Here is a 17364-nt window from a genome sequence, read left to right as displayed (position 1 = left end):
GTCCTGATCTCAGGCATGCTGCTTCCCACCACTGCTACTTCCTCCTCCTCCCTCCACTCTTCACCTCACCCTCCTCTAGTAGAGATGGGAAGTTTCCTAACTAACCTTTACTTGGGTCTGAGAGGCAGAGTAGAGGCTTGGGGGTGTGAGTGTGTGTCTGGGCATGTGTGGCTATAGGTGAGCATGTGCGACTGTGTCTATATGGCTGACCTTTTCATTCAAAATTAACAATGCCGACATATGTGTGTGTGACCGAGGAGACAAAAACCCAGTGTGTGATCAGTGGGCCCTTCCACAGTTGACAGGCCTTTAGAGTTGTGTTTTGCTGAGAGACTTCATTTGCTATTTGCAACAGTAGGTACTATGAGTCTGCCTCTGAATATCCTGATCGTCCCAACCATCTCCTTGAAGAGAGCACCCCATTCCCAATTGCTGCACACCTGTTTTGTTTTTTCCTCCCTGACGTCCCCTGCTTGGCTATGTCACTGTTATTCGTTCTTTTCTCACATCCTACCCAATGATGCTGTGTGTTGTGTTGAATACCACTTCAGTACTGGGTGACTGTTTTCCTGAACCTGATTGCTGGTTATCTTGTCCTGACATTTAACGTTAAATATAATAGAGGTGCAAGTGGTGTCTGTAGTAGAATTCATATCCAAATACAAAGGTGAACAATGTGATCATACTTTCAGTTTGCTCTGGAACTTCAGGCTATTTGGGTGCCACATTCTATCTGCTGCTTTCCCAGAGGACATGCTAACCTTCTTGATTCAACTTTGCAAGTCTGTGTCAATCAGGGCATCATTGGACAGTGTGTTACCCAGGTAGCAGACTATGGTAACAACCTTCAAGTATTTGTTGTCAGTGAACTCAACTCTGTTTTGTCCAAGTGTGGTTCTTTGTTGAACTGACTTTTATGCATGTGCCGATTGTGTGTGAGCAAAACTGGGGTTAGAGATGCTGATATGGTCAATGATACAGACTGTTTCTCTACATTTGCTGAAACACTATAATTTTTTATGCGACTGAAGTTTTTTTAAAACATTTACCAGGCTGTAACAATAAAATGGAAAGATTGTCTCTTTTAATTAAAAATAAGGAAAAAGGAAAAGATGTGCAATCGATTCAGTTAGAAGAAAAGTTATAGTGTGCTTGTCTTTCACTTACCAAAACAACTCCCCTAAATATCAGCCATTACGGTGCAATTACTTGTAAATGCAAACATGGATTTTTTTATGTGAAGTTTGTGTTATCATTGTAATATTCAGACATCCATAATTATGTAGAATTTTAACATTTACTAGCCTTTTTGTGTGTGTGTGTTTCTTTTTCATTATTCAGTTGCTTCTTGGTTTATATCTCCACTGTTGTCTGGTTTCATGTCTGGCGTGCTGTTTGTGCTGATCAGAATTTTCATCTTGAAAAAGGTAAGTAGGGCTATATTCTAAATAAAACTAACTCATTTTCCAATTATTCAGTAGACTTTAGCAGTGAGAGTGAATGTAAGCAGAAAAGGTAATCCATCGAGTGACCTTTCAGCTTGGAAAGTAGATTCATTTCTAGAAACGGATCGACACAGAGGAGTTTAAAGATTTGAAGTGAATCATTTAATGTGGTCCAAGTTACATGTTACCATGTCAGTGGGCAGCCCATAAGCACCTCTTAGTTGTTTTTAAAAATGGTAGTAGGTAGGAGCATTATTTTGCATAGATAACTCCTGGAGTGAGCTCACCTCTCTTAGTTGTTTATAAAAGGTGGTGGGGAGGAGCATTCTTCTGTGTTTGTAACTCCTGAGTTGATCTCACCTCTGAACTGCCTTGGCTGTGCAAGGAATTCCACTGCATTTCGCCCTCCCAAATATAGCGTGCTCCGATAGCTTGCAGAGTACAAACTCCAATTGAAAAGGTTTTAGGGGAATTTTTTTCCTACGTAATTGCCACTCTTCCATTCTTCCCAAGAGAACGTGCTGCTGTAGGCTGGAGCCCATGGGCAATCCAACACCTTAATAATGTCTGAAATGTTTTATTTCATGCCCACTGGGTGCAGAACACTCATCTGAGCGCTTGGAAAAGTACCACAGAGAGGCAAGCTGAATCACGGGCAACTTCCACCCAACTGATTTTTGTAGATGAGTGTGTTTGAGGTTGCCTGCTGCCTCTTATTCTTGGAATTGACGTCACAAGTTGGACTCATTTGACACGCTTTTTGTAGTCCCTTAAACTATGTTGAATAAAGTAGTTAGATGCTCTAGATTTTCAAATGGATGTTTTGCTATAAGTGAGGGCAAAGTCCTTCCCTAACCCCCTGGGAATAGATCAGACTCTAATACTGTGGTTCTTTTCTATTTCTAATTCTGACGCAAGCTAATGTGATTCCACCACTCTGACATGCCACTGGCATGGCATGGCAGGCTCATGGAATAAGTATTTGTCCAGGAAAAATGGTTTCATGTTGGAGCTGTTTCCACAGATGTATTCAGAGGGCAGGAAAATGACCAGCCTTCATTGTTTCACCTAGTTTTTAAGAAGCAAGAACTTTGTATAGCCTTGTGGTAGATTGTGTTGATTCAAGTGTGACTTTCTGACTTATTTCATCATTTCACAGGAAGATCCTGTGCCCAATGGTCTCCGTGCACTTCCAGTGTTCTATGCTGCTACTATAGCAATTAATGTGTTTTCCATCATGTACACAGGGGCACCAGGTAAGAACTGTGAAAACTCAAAGCCAGAAGGAAGGAATTTTACCATTTTCCAATAATATTCTTTTAGGTATTTGTACATGTGTGGTGCATGGATTGTTGACTTATAGTAAGCACGCAGAAGCCGTGTGGCCTCATGGAAAGAGCATAGGCCCAGCAGTCAGAGGACCAGGGTTCTAATCGCAATTCCACCACTTGCCTGCTGGATGACTTTGGGCAAGTCATGTAACCTCTGTGCCTCAGTTTCCCCAACTGTAAGATGGAGATTCAGTTTCTGTTCTCCATCCTATTTAGACTGCGAGTCCCATATGGGACAGGTACTGTGTCCAGCCTGATCAATCTGTGTATATCCCTGTGCTGAGAAAAGTACTTAACACATAGCAAGCACTTAGGAAATACCATAATAGTAATAATAATAGAATTTTGATTTAGCTTATGTTTAATGATTAACACTGCACATAAGCTAAGTCAGAATTCTAGCCAAGTGGTCACCATTTTCATCGAAAACAATGTATTGAGCAACCAGGAGGTGCATAGCACTCTATTAGATGACTGTAAGATTTTTCCTGCTCTTCCATCCATAGGATTTTGTGAAACCACATACACTATAAAAGATAGATCTAGTATGGATGGTATCTACTAATTTCCATCTGTATGCGCTTTCGCAACCCTGAGTACAGTGCTCTGAATACAATAAGTGCTTAGTAAATACTATTACTCCTGCAAATACAAACGTTTCTGATAATCTTCAAGCAACAAATCTTTTTAGAAAGTTGATTCATCTTAAAATGAGAGAATAAAGCAGAAACCTTTTGGAAACTATGATCCAGGGGAACTTCCCTTAGAGGGCCCATCAGCTTCCTCTGGTGGTCTCTGCACTGTTTTATGTGAATGGGTTTACAGATGTGTGAGATTTTTGTTTGTTTATGGGGGTTGTATAAAAAAAGGAGAGAGTCATAAATATGAATATGTTCATGCTGATTAAGCAGTATTGCCTAGTGGGTAGAGCATGGACCGGAGAATGAGAGGACCTGGGTTCTTATCCTGGCTCCATCATTTGTTTGTTGTGTGACCTTGGGCAGGTCACTTAACCTCTGTCCCTCAGTTACCTTATCTGTAAAATGGGAATGAATACTATGAGCCCCATGTAGCACTGAATGGTGATTCAACCTAAATAAATTAACCCCAGTGTGCTTAGTACAGTCCCTGGACCATAGTAAGTGCTTAACATGCCATTCAAAAAGGTGGGAAAGGGAGGAGTACATTCCGCTCTGCCATAATGTTCCCCCGTTTAGACTCTGAGCCTGTTATTGGACAGGGATTGTCTCTATCTGTTGCCAAATTGTACGATCCAAGTGCTTAGTACAGTGCTCTGCACATAGTAAGCACTCAATAAATACTAAATGAATCAATAATGTATGTTTTCAGTGCCATTTTGGCTAGAATGCACAGGCAGAATTCAGGAACATTTTTCTGGCAACCGAGGTGTGCAGCATGACATGGTGTTGGAAAAGTAGTCATGCACATATGTGTGGTGTCGGAAGTGAGATGAGCACTAAAATGAGATGAGTCCCCATAGCCTTGGGCTCTTAAGAATGCACCCACCATGTTACAGAGAACTGGGCGTACAAATGTTCTGTCAGCCTAGTTTCCACTGCACTGTACATGCTCTGCCCAGAGCTTTCATCATAGCCAAATGGACCACTGAAAGATAAATTCATAAATTGGTAAACTGTGCATTACCTCCAGAAGTGACTTCACAGATTAATTTTTGTATAATTGTAGCATACAGTCTTTTCTGCCATAAAAGAATAGTCCTTCCCTTTGTGAATGTCATTTAATATGAAAGGGGTACTGGGCCGAAGCAGCTTACATAATTGTAGCTCATCATGGGCAGGGAATATGTCTGTTTATTGTTGTATTTTACTCTCCCGAGTGCTTAGTACGGTGCTCTGCACACAGTAAGCGCTCAATAAATATGATTAAATGAATGAATTTTACATTTATGTTTGTATTGACCTTAAATGAACTGGCAGTCCCAGGGGTGCCACGGCTGTGCCCTGACAAATTAAGTACTGCTTATCCAGATGGAAAAACATGACATTTCTTCTAATGGTATTTGATATCTCAGTTAAGCTCTTGAGTCATATACCATCTCAAAAGATTTTTGATCCTGCCCCAAAGTTTTGTTGAGCCTACTTTCTTGGACTGCTCTTTGAAATTGTCATTAGTCATAGAGAAGCAGTGTGGCTTAGTGGCAAGGACCCGGACTTGGGAGTCAGAGGTCGTGGGTTCTAATCCCCTCTGCCACTTCTCAGCTCTGTGACTTTGGCCAAGTCACTTAATTTCTCTGTGCCTCAGTTACCTCATCTGTAAAATGGGGATTAAGACTGTGAGCCCTATGTGGGACAACCTGATTACCTTGTATCTACCCCAGTGCTTAGAACATTGCTTGGCACATAGTAAGTGCTTAACAGATATCATCAATATTATTATTATTAGTCTTGATTTTTCCCCAAGGTATTATTTTTGAGGGGGTTTTTTTGTGTACTACCAAGATGTAAACAATCTAAGGAGGCTTTTCAAAAATTGTCGTCAAAATGCCCTCTTTTGGCCTTTTTATGCCAACAAATATTTTTTAAGATTTAGGTATTAATTCCTATAACTACTAAGATGCTGCACAAGAATTATTTTCCATTCTCGGATGAAACTCCCAGGATGTTTTGCACATAACCAATTTAGATTATTAAAAAAACTGCATATAACAAAGTTTAAAATGAGTTGACTATCCAGAGGAGGCAAGAAGACATTATTTCAGTTAAAAACAGCCTGACATTCTTTCATGGCTTTGTGTCCTTAGAGTCCAAGACGTACTTATCCCAGGAGTTGTAGTATTAAGTGCTTGAGAAAGTACAATAGAATAACAAGGTAGTCCTTGCCCCCAAGGAGGTTACACTCTAACAGGGGGGCACAGATGTAAAAATATGTACTAATAAACAGAATAATTGAATGCAAAGATGAATAAACCTACAGTCTATATACAAGTGCTGCTCTAGACCGTAAACTCCTTCTGGGCAGGGAACATATCTAAATGTTCTCTGGCAGTATCTACACTCCTTTCTGAAAATGCATTTACTTGTGTGTGAGAGATTTATTTTTTTCTCTATGGAGGCCATTATATACGGAAATGAGAAAGTCATGAATATAAATATGTTCGTGCTGATTAAGCAGTGGTTAGCCTAGTGGATTAAGCCTCACTGAAAGAACACAAGCCTGGATTCTAATCCCGGCTCTGTGATCTTGGCCAAGTCATTGAATTTTTCTGTGCCAGTTTCCTCATATGTAAAATGAGGTTTAAGTCCTACTTCCTCTTATTTAGACTCAAATAAGATTGAGACTGTGTTCAGCCTTGATTATCTTGCATCTACCCTAGTGCCCAGTGAAGGGTTTAGCACATAGTAAATGCTTAAATAAATGCCTTTATTATTATTAATAGTAAGAGTAACTTCACTCTTTCCCTATTTCTTCTTGCCCCTCTTTCTGAATGGAAAACTAGAGATAATTGGCATACGCTTTATTAAATGACTTAAGAACCTGTTGGAAGAAGAAAGGGATTCCTTTAGAATACATACAAGAATCAGGATGAAAGTGGTTTATGGTTAACTTTGTAATTTAATACTGGAGGTTTAAACCTGGTGGCGGGGCAAGGAATCCATGTGCCAATCATGTATTCTTTACTTTTCCAACTTTGTGTCTTCTTCCATGCTTTCTTTTCTCAACGGCTAATGGAGTTGTTTTCCCTCTTTATTTTCAAATAGGGCCTGGATATCTTCTCCCATCACTAATTCCTAATGACTCATGACTTTGTAGAAGATTTTTTTATCTAACAATGAGTGATTTCTCCTATTTTGTGTTTTTGAGGGGATTTCTCATGGAACAGGAATGGGCTTTGTTCAGTGAAGCTTTTTCTGTCATGCTGTAGAAGGTAAATTCATAGCTTGTGATTAATGAAGTACAAATCAATCAATCGGTGGCTTTATTGGGCATTTGCTATATGCAGAGCACTGTATTGAGTGCTTGAAAGAGTCCAATACAGCAGAATTAGACACGTTCCCTTCCCCTAATGAGCTTACAGTCTAGAGGACCAGACATTAATATGAATAAATAATTTAATATCTAATTTAAATATATGTACATAAGTACTGTGGGATTAGGGATAATTTGATTCTTACTGTTAAATCCTTTTTCTACTGAGAGGAATGTGAAATGCAGTCTTTTGAGTAGATTGTTACTGCTGTAGGACAGTTTAGGGTTTGGTCAGGGTAATGCAGGTGGAACACGTGTGTGTTTTTGCTCTTATGATGCACAGTCAGGAAGGTTGGTGAAAAATTGTTCTAGAAGATGTTTGTTGTGCATTCCACCAGTAAAAAGATAGTGCTTTATATCACAGTTTACACATGAGGTGAACTCTATGTTCCACAGACTGGAAGAAGTCACTTTACCATCATTCTCCCCCAATTTGAAGCATGAAAATGAGAGATAAGATAACATAACTTGACGGCAGAAGATTTATGAGCATTTATTTATGTGAAATAAGAGCTGGGTAGAACTATGTGCATTATTTCACCCTCCACCCTACTTTCAGAGGTAAGAGAGCAGAAAATGTCATCATTCCCCAGCACCGGCCATTATAGGTGCCAACTTTTCATTTTGAGCACAAGAGTGAGAGGACGGCAAAGATTTTCGGGGGAGATAGGAACCTAGAGGAGACAAGATTCAAAGACCTAATAAATGGGTCCAAAAGTCACCTCTTGGAGTCATCTCGGGCCTGGTTGGACACTCTCGGGTCTTGCCAGAGACTTAGGGGTGAGCGAGTCTGAGATTCCAGGACACCCAGCTGAGAGGGAGTGGGGAAGGCAGGAGAAGAGGGCACCTGGGCTATCCTTACAGAGTGTGTGTATGAGATGGAGTTGATTGAGAAGGAATGCAAAGATGTTATTCCATTTGCCATAAAGTATTTGCAATGTCCTTGTTATGGAAATTTTTAAAAAATCGCTTTAGGTAGGTTAAGATGACATTCAAAAATGTCCTCTAGAAGGGAATAAAGTGTTCATTCACTTAATAAATACACAGAATGACAGGAATGTAAGAAATTGGATGAGGCGGAAAGGATGATCGAACTGATCTGGAGAAAGACTTCATGAACCTGAGAGAAATTTGGTTGTGAGCTATTCGTATGCCCATATTTTAGGTCGGATTATAGGAGCTGGGGGAAGACGTAAACAAAGACGAGTAGTTCTGGGAGATTCAAGAGTATGACACAGCAATTTTCTAAAAAAGTCTTTACGCAGAGGATCCTTTGAAATCAGTAGGAATCCTTCAAAGAGGTAGGCTATGAGAGATGTTATGTTTGGGGAAATCAGTCCCCTTGAGGCACATACACAGATTACAAGTGTTGGAGCTACGAGCCTCATTTTATATTACATTTAAAAACCCCTCTGGTTCCATTCCAGAGTTGCTTTGGGGATGTTGTCTTCTATTTTTTTTCCTCTGTGTACTTCCTGTATTTTAATTGTCGCCATTGAACTAAAATGCTATGTGGACTAGCTTTTTTTTCTTCTATTCTTTTCTTTGGGGATTAGACTTTTCGGCTCCCAATTCCCTTAGGTTTCTGTTTTCAGAAACTCATTTAGCAACTGTTCTTTCTAGACTGTGCATTCCCAACCTTTTGATTTCTGAACTCTGTGGAATTGTAGAAATCTCTATGGTGGTTATTCTGACTAGTCCCATAACTGACAACATCCAAGAGGATGGAAGCACTTTGGGAGTTGATGACCCTTAAATGTTGCCTCAGCTGTTTTGGACCTCAAACTATCTTTTTGTAATTACATCAAGGCTTAGTACAGGACCGTACTGATTGCATTCATTCAATCATATTTATTGAGTGCTTACTGCACGCAAAGCACTGTACTAAATGCTTAATGCAAAATCTAATGTTAGTAAAATAATTGCTCATGATACTTTACAAAATGCCTTTTTGTACTGTGGCACCCTTTGAACAGCTGTGTGACCTTGGGCACCATAGAAGCAGCGTGGCTCAGTCACGCATGGGCTTTGGAGTCAGAGGTCATGAGTTTGAATCCCAGCTCTGCCACTTGTCAGCTGTGTGACTGTGGGCAAGTCACTTAACTTCTCTGTGCCTCAGTTCCCTCATCTGTAAAATGGAGATTAAGACTGTGAGCCCCACGTGGGACAATCTGATTCCCCTGTGTCTACCCCAGTGCTTAGAACAGTGCTCGGCACATAGTAAGCGCTTAACAAATACCAACATTATTATTATTATTATTACTTAACTTCTCTGTGCCTCAGTTACCTCACCTGTCAAATGGGGATTAAAACTGTGAGCCCCACTTGGGACAACCTGATCACCTTGTATCCCCCAGTGTTTAGAACAGTGCTTTGCACATAGTAAGCACTTAACAAATACCACAATTTATTTTATTTATTTTTTTATGTTCATTTTTCAACATTTGTTCTTCTTGTTGAATTTTCTTTTTTCTCTGTTTTTCAAAGTTACAGAGGTAAAGCAGGCAATTGACTTCCAGAATTGCATCTATAGACAGGAAATTACCACGAATATTTGATTGTTTACCCAAATTGAGGTGAACAACAGAGATTTAAATTATTTTTCTTGTTGGCTTGAGGAGCCAATGTTCCTAGATGTGGGCATTTTGGAAGCAAAGCAGGTCCCATGAAGCTCTGGAAAAAGCTGAAGGAAAAGCAACTTTACCAACTTTTGATGGTCTCTCAGGAGCTTGCTACTCTGCTTGGATTTTCTCTAACTACTATATCAGATTTTGTCCACTTTTCCCCCCTTATGGTATTTGTTAAGTGCTTACTATGGGCCAGTCACTGTACTAAGCGCTGGGGTAGATACAAGATAATCGGGTTGGACACATTCCGTGTCCTATGTGGGACTCACAGGCTTAATCCCCATTTTACAGATGAGGGAACTGAGGCACAGATAAGTGAAGTGACGCCTAAATTCACACAGCAGACAGGTGGAGGAGCTGAGATTAGAACCCAGGTCCTTCTGACTCCCAGGCCCATTCTCTCTCCATTAGGCTATACCACTTTCCACTGATGCTGGAATGTACTAGTGCTACTATTATTATTTGCTTGAATATCTTCTACCTTGTTTTTAGAACCCAAACAAGTTAAACCTTTTTCTGGGTCCCAGCATTAACTGAGCTATGTATGCTGATGACTATTTTAGGTTTGACATTGATAGTTTATCTGCAGTTCGTGCCTCCATAAGGACCCAGACATCACCTCCATTGTCTCTTTAATAAAAAAACTCGTTTTTTTTTAACTTTTCTTCAAACTAAAGGCTGAAGATAGTCTGTTGTGGCTCTATGATCACGGCTGCAAGAAGAGGAAGGGATTCTTAGATATGATTCTGGAGTCGGGGTCAGCCATGTCTCCAATGATAATAATAATTGTGGTATTTGTTAAGAGCTTACTGTGTGCCAGGCACTGTACTAAGCACTGGGGTGAATACAAGCAAATCAGTTTGGACAGTCCCTGTCCCACATGGGGATTACACTCTTAATCCCCGTTTTACAGTGAGGTAACTGAGATATGGAGAAGTAAAGTGACTTGCCCAAGGCCACACAACAGACAAGTCACAGAGCTGGGATTAGTGCCTATGCCCTTCTGACTCCCAGGCCCGTGCTCTATCCACTGTGCCATGCTGATTCCTTCCTAGGGTCAGAGAATGAGGGACATGGACTCACCCAAGGTTTTGAAGAATCTGCCCAGTTATTGATGGGGTATTTCTTTCACTTGATGAAAGGTATTTTGTTTTATACCTTAAAGAAATATCCAAAAAGTTTTTAAAAAAAAAACCTCACAATAGTTATAAAAATAAATTGTGACAATTGTTAAACACTTACTATGTGCCAAGGTAAGTAGAGGATAATCAGGTTAGACATAGTCCCTGACCCATAGGGAGCTCCGAGTCTAAGTAAGACTCCCCCCCTTCACCTCTCCACAGCTAAACTCTCTTGTTCCCCCATTTCCCTCTGCTCCTCCCCTCTCCCTTCCCATCCCCTCAGCACTGTACTCGTCTGCTCAACTGTATATATTTTCATTACCCTATTTATTTTGTTAATGAAATGTACATCGCCTTGATTCTATTTAGTTGCCATTGTTTTTACGAGATGTTCTTCCCCTTGACTCTATTTATTGCCATTGTTCTTGTCTGCCTGTCTCCCCTGATTAGACTGTAAGCCCGTCAAATGGCAGGGACTGTATCTGTTGCCAACTTGTTCATTCCAAGTGCTTAGTATAGTGCTCTGCACATAGTAAGCGCTCAATAAATACTATTGAAGAAGTAAGAGGGAGAACAGGTATTCAGTCCCCATTTTACAGGCGAGGAAACTGAGGCACAGAGAAGCTATGTGACTTGCCCAGGATCATATGGCAGAAAAGTTGCAGAGCTGGGATTAGGACCCAGTTCCTTTGATTCCCAGGCCCATTCTCTTTCCACGAGGCCACACTGCTTCCCATTTTGAGAACTTCTGATAAGGAGCAATTTTGCTCCTTGGGGTGAATTGAATGAGGCCTGTGAGGTCGTTATACTAGGTTGTTCTAATTTCCCAGGTTTTTCCATTTAAAAATATCTTGAAGTTAACGGAGGGTAATGTGTTTATGGTCATAGGGTTTTAGATTGATTTAGTTTACTTTGTCATTGGACCTGACCTTCCTCTAGTAAAGTATTCATCCAAGTTAGTGCTTTAGACATATTACTTCTGCATTTTGCCCTAAAAGAAGATGTGTGTTTACTAAAAATAACTGGGGGCCTAAATTGTTTTCCTTAATTGGGTAAAAATTTTCAGTCTATTGTTAATGAACAGTTCTTTTCAATGCAAGGGCTCTGTTTCTCGTTCATTGTCTAAAGTAGTAAGTACCGGAATACATTACGTATTTCTCAGAGGAACCAGATGGACTGCCAAATTCCATCTCCCCTAGTTATACACCATTCAGGACCTTTGCCTCCCGTACAGTGTATTCTGTGTTCCTGTGTTGTTGTTTTTTCCCCAAGGCTCTTAAATAATGTTTCCCTAAGAGATCTGACTAATACCAAGTGCTAAGTCTGTTTTACAAACTGTAGTGTTTTGGCAAGAGAAGAATCAAATCTCATGGGTCATTTTTACAGATATTTTTTCAAACACAGTACACAGTTCGATGAACTGAACCCACTGTAGAAGCAGACAGCATTGTTGTCAGTGGTTACATCTGTCCAGAAAGGATTATTGCTTGATTGATATTTTTGAGCCACTTGACTAGTGAAGGCATTGAGAGGCTTATGGGAAAAAAAGGAATTGAAGTTCAGAAAAACCAGCATTTTAAATTACATTAACTGACCTTCAATCCCCCCATCATAGAATTGGCACTCCTATCGTCCCCAGAGATCATAGAAAGAATGCCAACACCCCCCAGATAAGGACTTGCCGGCATCTCCCTGTAACAATGTATCAATCAATCAGTAATATTTATTGAACCCTTACTGTGTGCAGACCCTGTGCTGAGCACTTGGAAGAGTACAGTACAGCAGAGTTGGTAGACATGTTCCCTGACCAATAAGGAGCTTATAGTCTAGAGGATTTTCGTATTTATTGTAATTTCCAAATCGAGACTTGCAAGGCAGAAATCACTCTAAAGCAGGGCACAGGGGTATCTGATGAGAGAGTGTGGATAACTCAGTGCCATTATGGCAACAATTCAAACACGCATCCTATTAGTGGTAAGATTTATCTTTCCCTTCTACTCCTCCTAACCTTAAACCAAATCCTAGGAAATCTGGGCAGATTTGGGCTGAGGGCACGACCAGCAGTGGCATTCAGCAACATCCTTAGTAACTGTTCAGTGACCAGAGAAGATGATGTGCTGCATTTTCTTGGGCACACTGCAAGAGTACAACAAGACTCAAACTCATAAATGCTGTCTCCCCACCAGTATTAGCGTCTTCAATCAGAAAAAAAACAGCTCTTTCCCCTCCCCCTCCTTTTCACAGGCACCTTTTTTTAATGGTATTTAACTAGAATGGAAGCTCGTCTAGAGCGCTTTGTAAACTTGTTGTGGGCAGGGAATGTGTCTGCTTATTGCTGCACTCACCTAAGCGCATAGTACAGTGCTCTGCACACAGTAAGCACTCAATAAATAGTATTGAATGACTGAAGCACTTATGTGCTGGGCACTGTTCTAAGTGTTGGACTAGATACAAACTACTCAGGTTGGGCACGGTCCATGTCCTACATAGGGATCACAGTCATAATCCCCATTTGAGGTAACTGAGACAGAGAGAAGTGAAGTGACTTGCCCAAGGTGACACAGCAGACATGTGGCAGAGTTGAGATTAGACACCAGGTCCTCTGATTCCACTGGGCTACGCTGCTTCTCACTTTGTCATGAAATGTTAATTATAAAGCTTGTTGAAATTAGTACTAGATCACCATTCATCCTAACTTTGTTATTCAAAGCAATTTAAGGAATTTGAGTTGAAATGGGATTTAGTGGCTAAAAATAGAACTGAAGTCCTGGATTCTGGGAGCTCCTTTTTGCTGGGTGACTTGGGACAACTAAGGCCCTGCTCTACTTTGCCTAGCCCTGAACACAGTGATGCTCTTGAAACTTCTTGGGTGTTGAGGTGTGGTTATTTGAAATATAATTTGAGTTTCTCAGAAGAAAGCTGCTCCCGTGGAGAGCATTTCTGATACATATTTACCTCTGGGTAATTTGGCTTTTTATAAGAGCTTTAAGGTTTTACACAAGTGTTCTGATTGTATGTTCAGATGTTTTACAGTTTTGCTAAATTATTTTACATCCACAATATTGGATTTCAATGTCTATATTATATTTGATACGATGTGGAAAGACAGGAAGACTAACTTTATCCACTTTGCTGAATACTGACATTTCTAAGTGCTTATTCTTTCATTCTGCTTTGACTTAGGTAATTGCCTAATTGATAGGTACAGTCTCTATTATAGTTCTTCCTCCTCTCTTTCTGCTCATCTTCATCTCACTAAATCACTTCACCCTTCATTCACTCATTCGTATTTATTGAGCACTTACTGTATGCAAGGCACTGTACTAAGCACTAGGGAGAGTACAATATAGCAATAAACAGACACATTCCCTGCCCACAGTGAAGTTACAGTCTAGAGGGGGAAATAGACATTAATATAAATAAATAAATTACTGATATGGGGAGCTGAGAGGGGGGATGAACAAAGGAAGCAAGTCAGGGAGACAAAGCAGGGAGTGGGAGTAAAGGAAAGGAGGGTTCAATCAGGGAAGGCCTCTTGGAGCACATGTGCCTTCAATAAGACATACCAGGCCAGAGCAGGATGTGGGCCAGAGGTCGGTGGTGAGATAGATGAGAACCAGGTACAGTAGGAATATTAGCATTAGGGGAGGGAAGTGGGTTGGGTTATAGTGAGAGGATAGCGAGATGAGGTAGGAGGGGGCTAGGTGATGGAGTGCTTTAAAGCCAATGGTGAGGAGTTTTTGTATGATGTGAAGGTGGATGGGCAGCCATTGGAGTTTCATGAAGAGTAGGGAAACATGATCTGAATGCTTTTATAGGAAAATGATCCAAGCAGCAGAGAGAAGTATGGACCAGAATGGGGAGAGACAGAAGTCAGGGAGGTCAGCAAGGAGGCTGATACAGCAATCAAGGTGAAATAGGATAAGTGCTTGGATTAACATGGTAGTAGTTTGGATAGAAAGGAAAGGAGGTGATGTTGTGAAGGTGGAGCCAACAGGATTTAGTGATGGATTGAATATGTGGGTTTAAGGAGAAAGAGGAGTCGAGGAAAACACCAAGTTTATGGGCATGTGAGACAGGAAGGATGGCGGTGCCGTCTACAGTGATGGGAAAGTAAGGGGGAGGACTGGGTTTGGGTGGGAAGATAAATTCTGTCTTAGACATTGCTGGAGGTGATGGGAGGACATCCGAGTAGAGATGTGTTGAAGGCAGGAGGAAATGTGAGACTGCAGAGAGGGAGAGAGATCAGGGCTGGAGATGTAGATTTGGGTATCATCTGCATAGAGGTGGTAGTTGAAGCCATGTGAGCGAATGGGTTCTCCCCCCTCACCTTCTTTATGCTCATTTTTTGGGCCTCTTCTTGCCCTTTTGTTTCTTGTCACTTCCCCTTCCTTGTTTCAATCACTTCTCAGAAGTAGGTTATGGGGGAGCACACTTGATAGTCCTCCGGTGACACTCCCTAGGAAAGCAGCGTGGCTCAGTGGGATGAGCATGGGCTTGGGAGTCAGAGGTCACAGGTTCGAATCCCAGCTATGCCACTTGTCAGCTGTGTGACTATGGGCAAGTCACTTCACTTCTCTGTGCCTCAGTTCCCTCATCTATAAAATGGGGATTAAGACTGTGAGCTTCACGTGGGACAACCTCATTACCCTGTATCTCCCCCAGTGCTTAGAACAGTGCTCTGCACATAGTAAGCGCTTAACAAATACCAACATTATTATTATTATTACCCCCCGGCCCAGCTGAATACCATAGCGTGTGGGGGGCGGGGGAGCTGGACAGATCTCTGGGCTGCCAGTCAGCTGAGCAGGGATGAGATTTTTCCCTGAACCTGCTGAATGGCTCCTTCTCGACTCTCAGCCTCCCTTCCTCACACCATACCCACATCCCATGCTTGATTGAACAGTAAATTGGAGAAGGGGGTCAGTCAATCATATTTGAGCACTTACTGTGTACAGAGCACTATACTGAGTGGTTGGGAGAGAATGTGGGTCGGGTAGCAGACGGCTCCTTCAGTTAGTATTTAATCATTCTACACTTAATGGGACATCACATTTTAAATTTGTACAATCACTGGTACTTGTCTTTGGACGTTCAGCCAACCCTCCAGTAAATCTGGAAGCGTTCTCAGCTCACATTGGCCTGTTCTTGCCGAGGAGTTTGGGGCAGTTGCTTTAGGAGAGAAACTGAGTGAGTTGTTTCATCTTTCGTTCCTTCTGAAGTAGCTACTCTTTGAAAGTAATGCAATCTGAAGCTAGGCACACTGGGCCAGAGGACCAGAGAGTGAGGAGATGTTTGATTTGGGGGAACAGTCTGGTGATCTTTTTTTTAACATCTGGAGTATCCTCTTCTGCCTAGTAAGACACAAGAAGACTGTGTCCTACCCATTGCTTAGAAACAGTGCCTGGCATTCATTTATTCATTCATTCAATTGTATTTATTGAGCACTTACTGTGCGCAGAGCACCAAACTAAGCACTTGGAAAGTACAATTCGCAACAGAAACACTTCCTCCTCTCAACGGGCTCAGGGTCTAGAAGGGGGGAGACAGACATCAAAACAAGTAAACTGCCATCAATAGCATCAATATAAATAAAACTATATATATATATATACACATCAAAACAAGTAAACAGGCATTAATATAAATAAAATTATAGACATGTACTTTATATATACAAGGGCTGTGGGGCGGGGAGGGAGGGAAGAGCAAAGGAGCGAGTAGAGGTGATGCGGAAGGGAGGGGGAGCTGAGGAAAATGGAGGCTTAGTCTGGGAAGACCTCCTGAAGGAGGTGAGCATGTAGTAAGCACTTTAATGCCATTAAAAAAAAAAGGCAAAAAGTTAAATGGGAAAATCATAAAGGGAAACACTAATGACAGTCTTGAAATTCCATTCTAAGAATTTTTTTAATTTTCAAAGGTAAGTTTATTAGTTGATTGCCAATCCCTTTATTGAAAGAGATATATTGCTGATAAAAAAGACACTTCACTATTGCAACCTAAGTGAAATTTGTAAGTCATTTTGATAATGTGCTTAAAGTGAGTAAGTAGATGACAGCCTCCATTTTTTTCTCTCATTTCTAGAAGACTGCCAGCACTCCTAACACTGAAACCAAGCTTTGGTTTTAATATCTGTCCAACAACAGTTACCATTATAATAGCATTTCCTGTAAAGGGCTCAAACACAGAGTAGAATTGTAATTTTTTTAAAGTCTGAATTACCTTAAGCCCAAATTCCAAAGTGTTGCCTATTAATTTTTACCTAAATTGAACATTTCCCCCCATGTGTGGGGTGAGGGTGGATATTCATATTTGTAGCCTGAAAAATGAACCCAGTTCCAACACACTCACACACAAAATCCCACATAGTGATTACCTGAAAGTGGCATTTTCATATCAAATCAAAAGCAGTTTTGCTGTGTTCTAATTCCATAAATGGCTAATATTCTACAGGTGGAGTGGGAATTTGAAGTCCTTAGAATTTAAAAGCCTTTTATTTCAAAGGTAGTTTAAGAATGAAAGTCTGTATAAGTGGTCAGATTGACTATTTCTTATTATTCATTTAGGAGTATTTATTGATCACTTACTATGTGCAGAGCACTGTACTAACCGCTTGGAATGTACAATTTGGCAACAGATAGAGACAATCCCTGCTCATTGATGGGCTTACAGTCTTAGTAGAAACCAAAAGAAGCAGCAGTAAATTAAAGATGAGCAGAATTTCAGACTTCAACTTAGTTAATTGCAGGAAAACAATTGCTTGATTCATCTTCTGGCCAGTCATGAATCTGGTGTTCTGTGCACATGTAAATGATAACATTTCTATTTGAAC

At 40.8% G+C, this 17364-nt stretch overlaps 1 protein-coding gene across 16 annotated transcripts in view; it reads left to right on the top strand.

Annotated features, from left to right (window-relative positions):
- The window catches only part of SLC20A2 (solute carrier family 20 member 2), a 125777-nt gene that overhangs the window by 68396 nt on the left and 40017 nt on the right, over positions 1–17364 (top strand). For all 16 annotated transcript variants that reach the window (XR_485693.4, XR_485691.4, XM_007664607.4 and 13 more), the window contains 2 exons: positions 1342–1427; positions 2605–2701. Coding sequence is in view for 14 of the 16 variants with exons in the window: in XM_007664607.4 (XP_007662797.1) it covers positions 1342–1427; positions 2605–2701 (183 nt within the window). In the remaining 2 variants the exon portion in view is untranslated. The remainder of the gene's footprint in view (positions 1–1341; positions 1428–2604; positions 2702–17364) is intronic.

The sequence above is a fragment of the Ornithorhynchus anatinus genome, chromosome 5, assembly GCF_004115215.2.
Source record: "Ornithorhynchus anatinus isolate Pmale09 chromosome 5, mOrnAna1.pri.v4, whole genome shotgun sequence".
In the NCBI taxonomy this organism is placed as follows: domain Eukaryota; kingdom Metazoa; phylum Chordata; class Mammalia; order Monotremata; family Ornithorhynchidae; genus Ornithorhynchus; species Ornithorhynchus anatinus.
The sequence above is the reverse complement of the archived record's forward strand: the minus strand, read 5'-3'. Positions and strand labels throughout refer to the sequence as shown.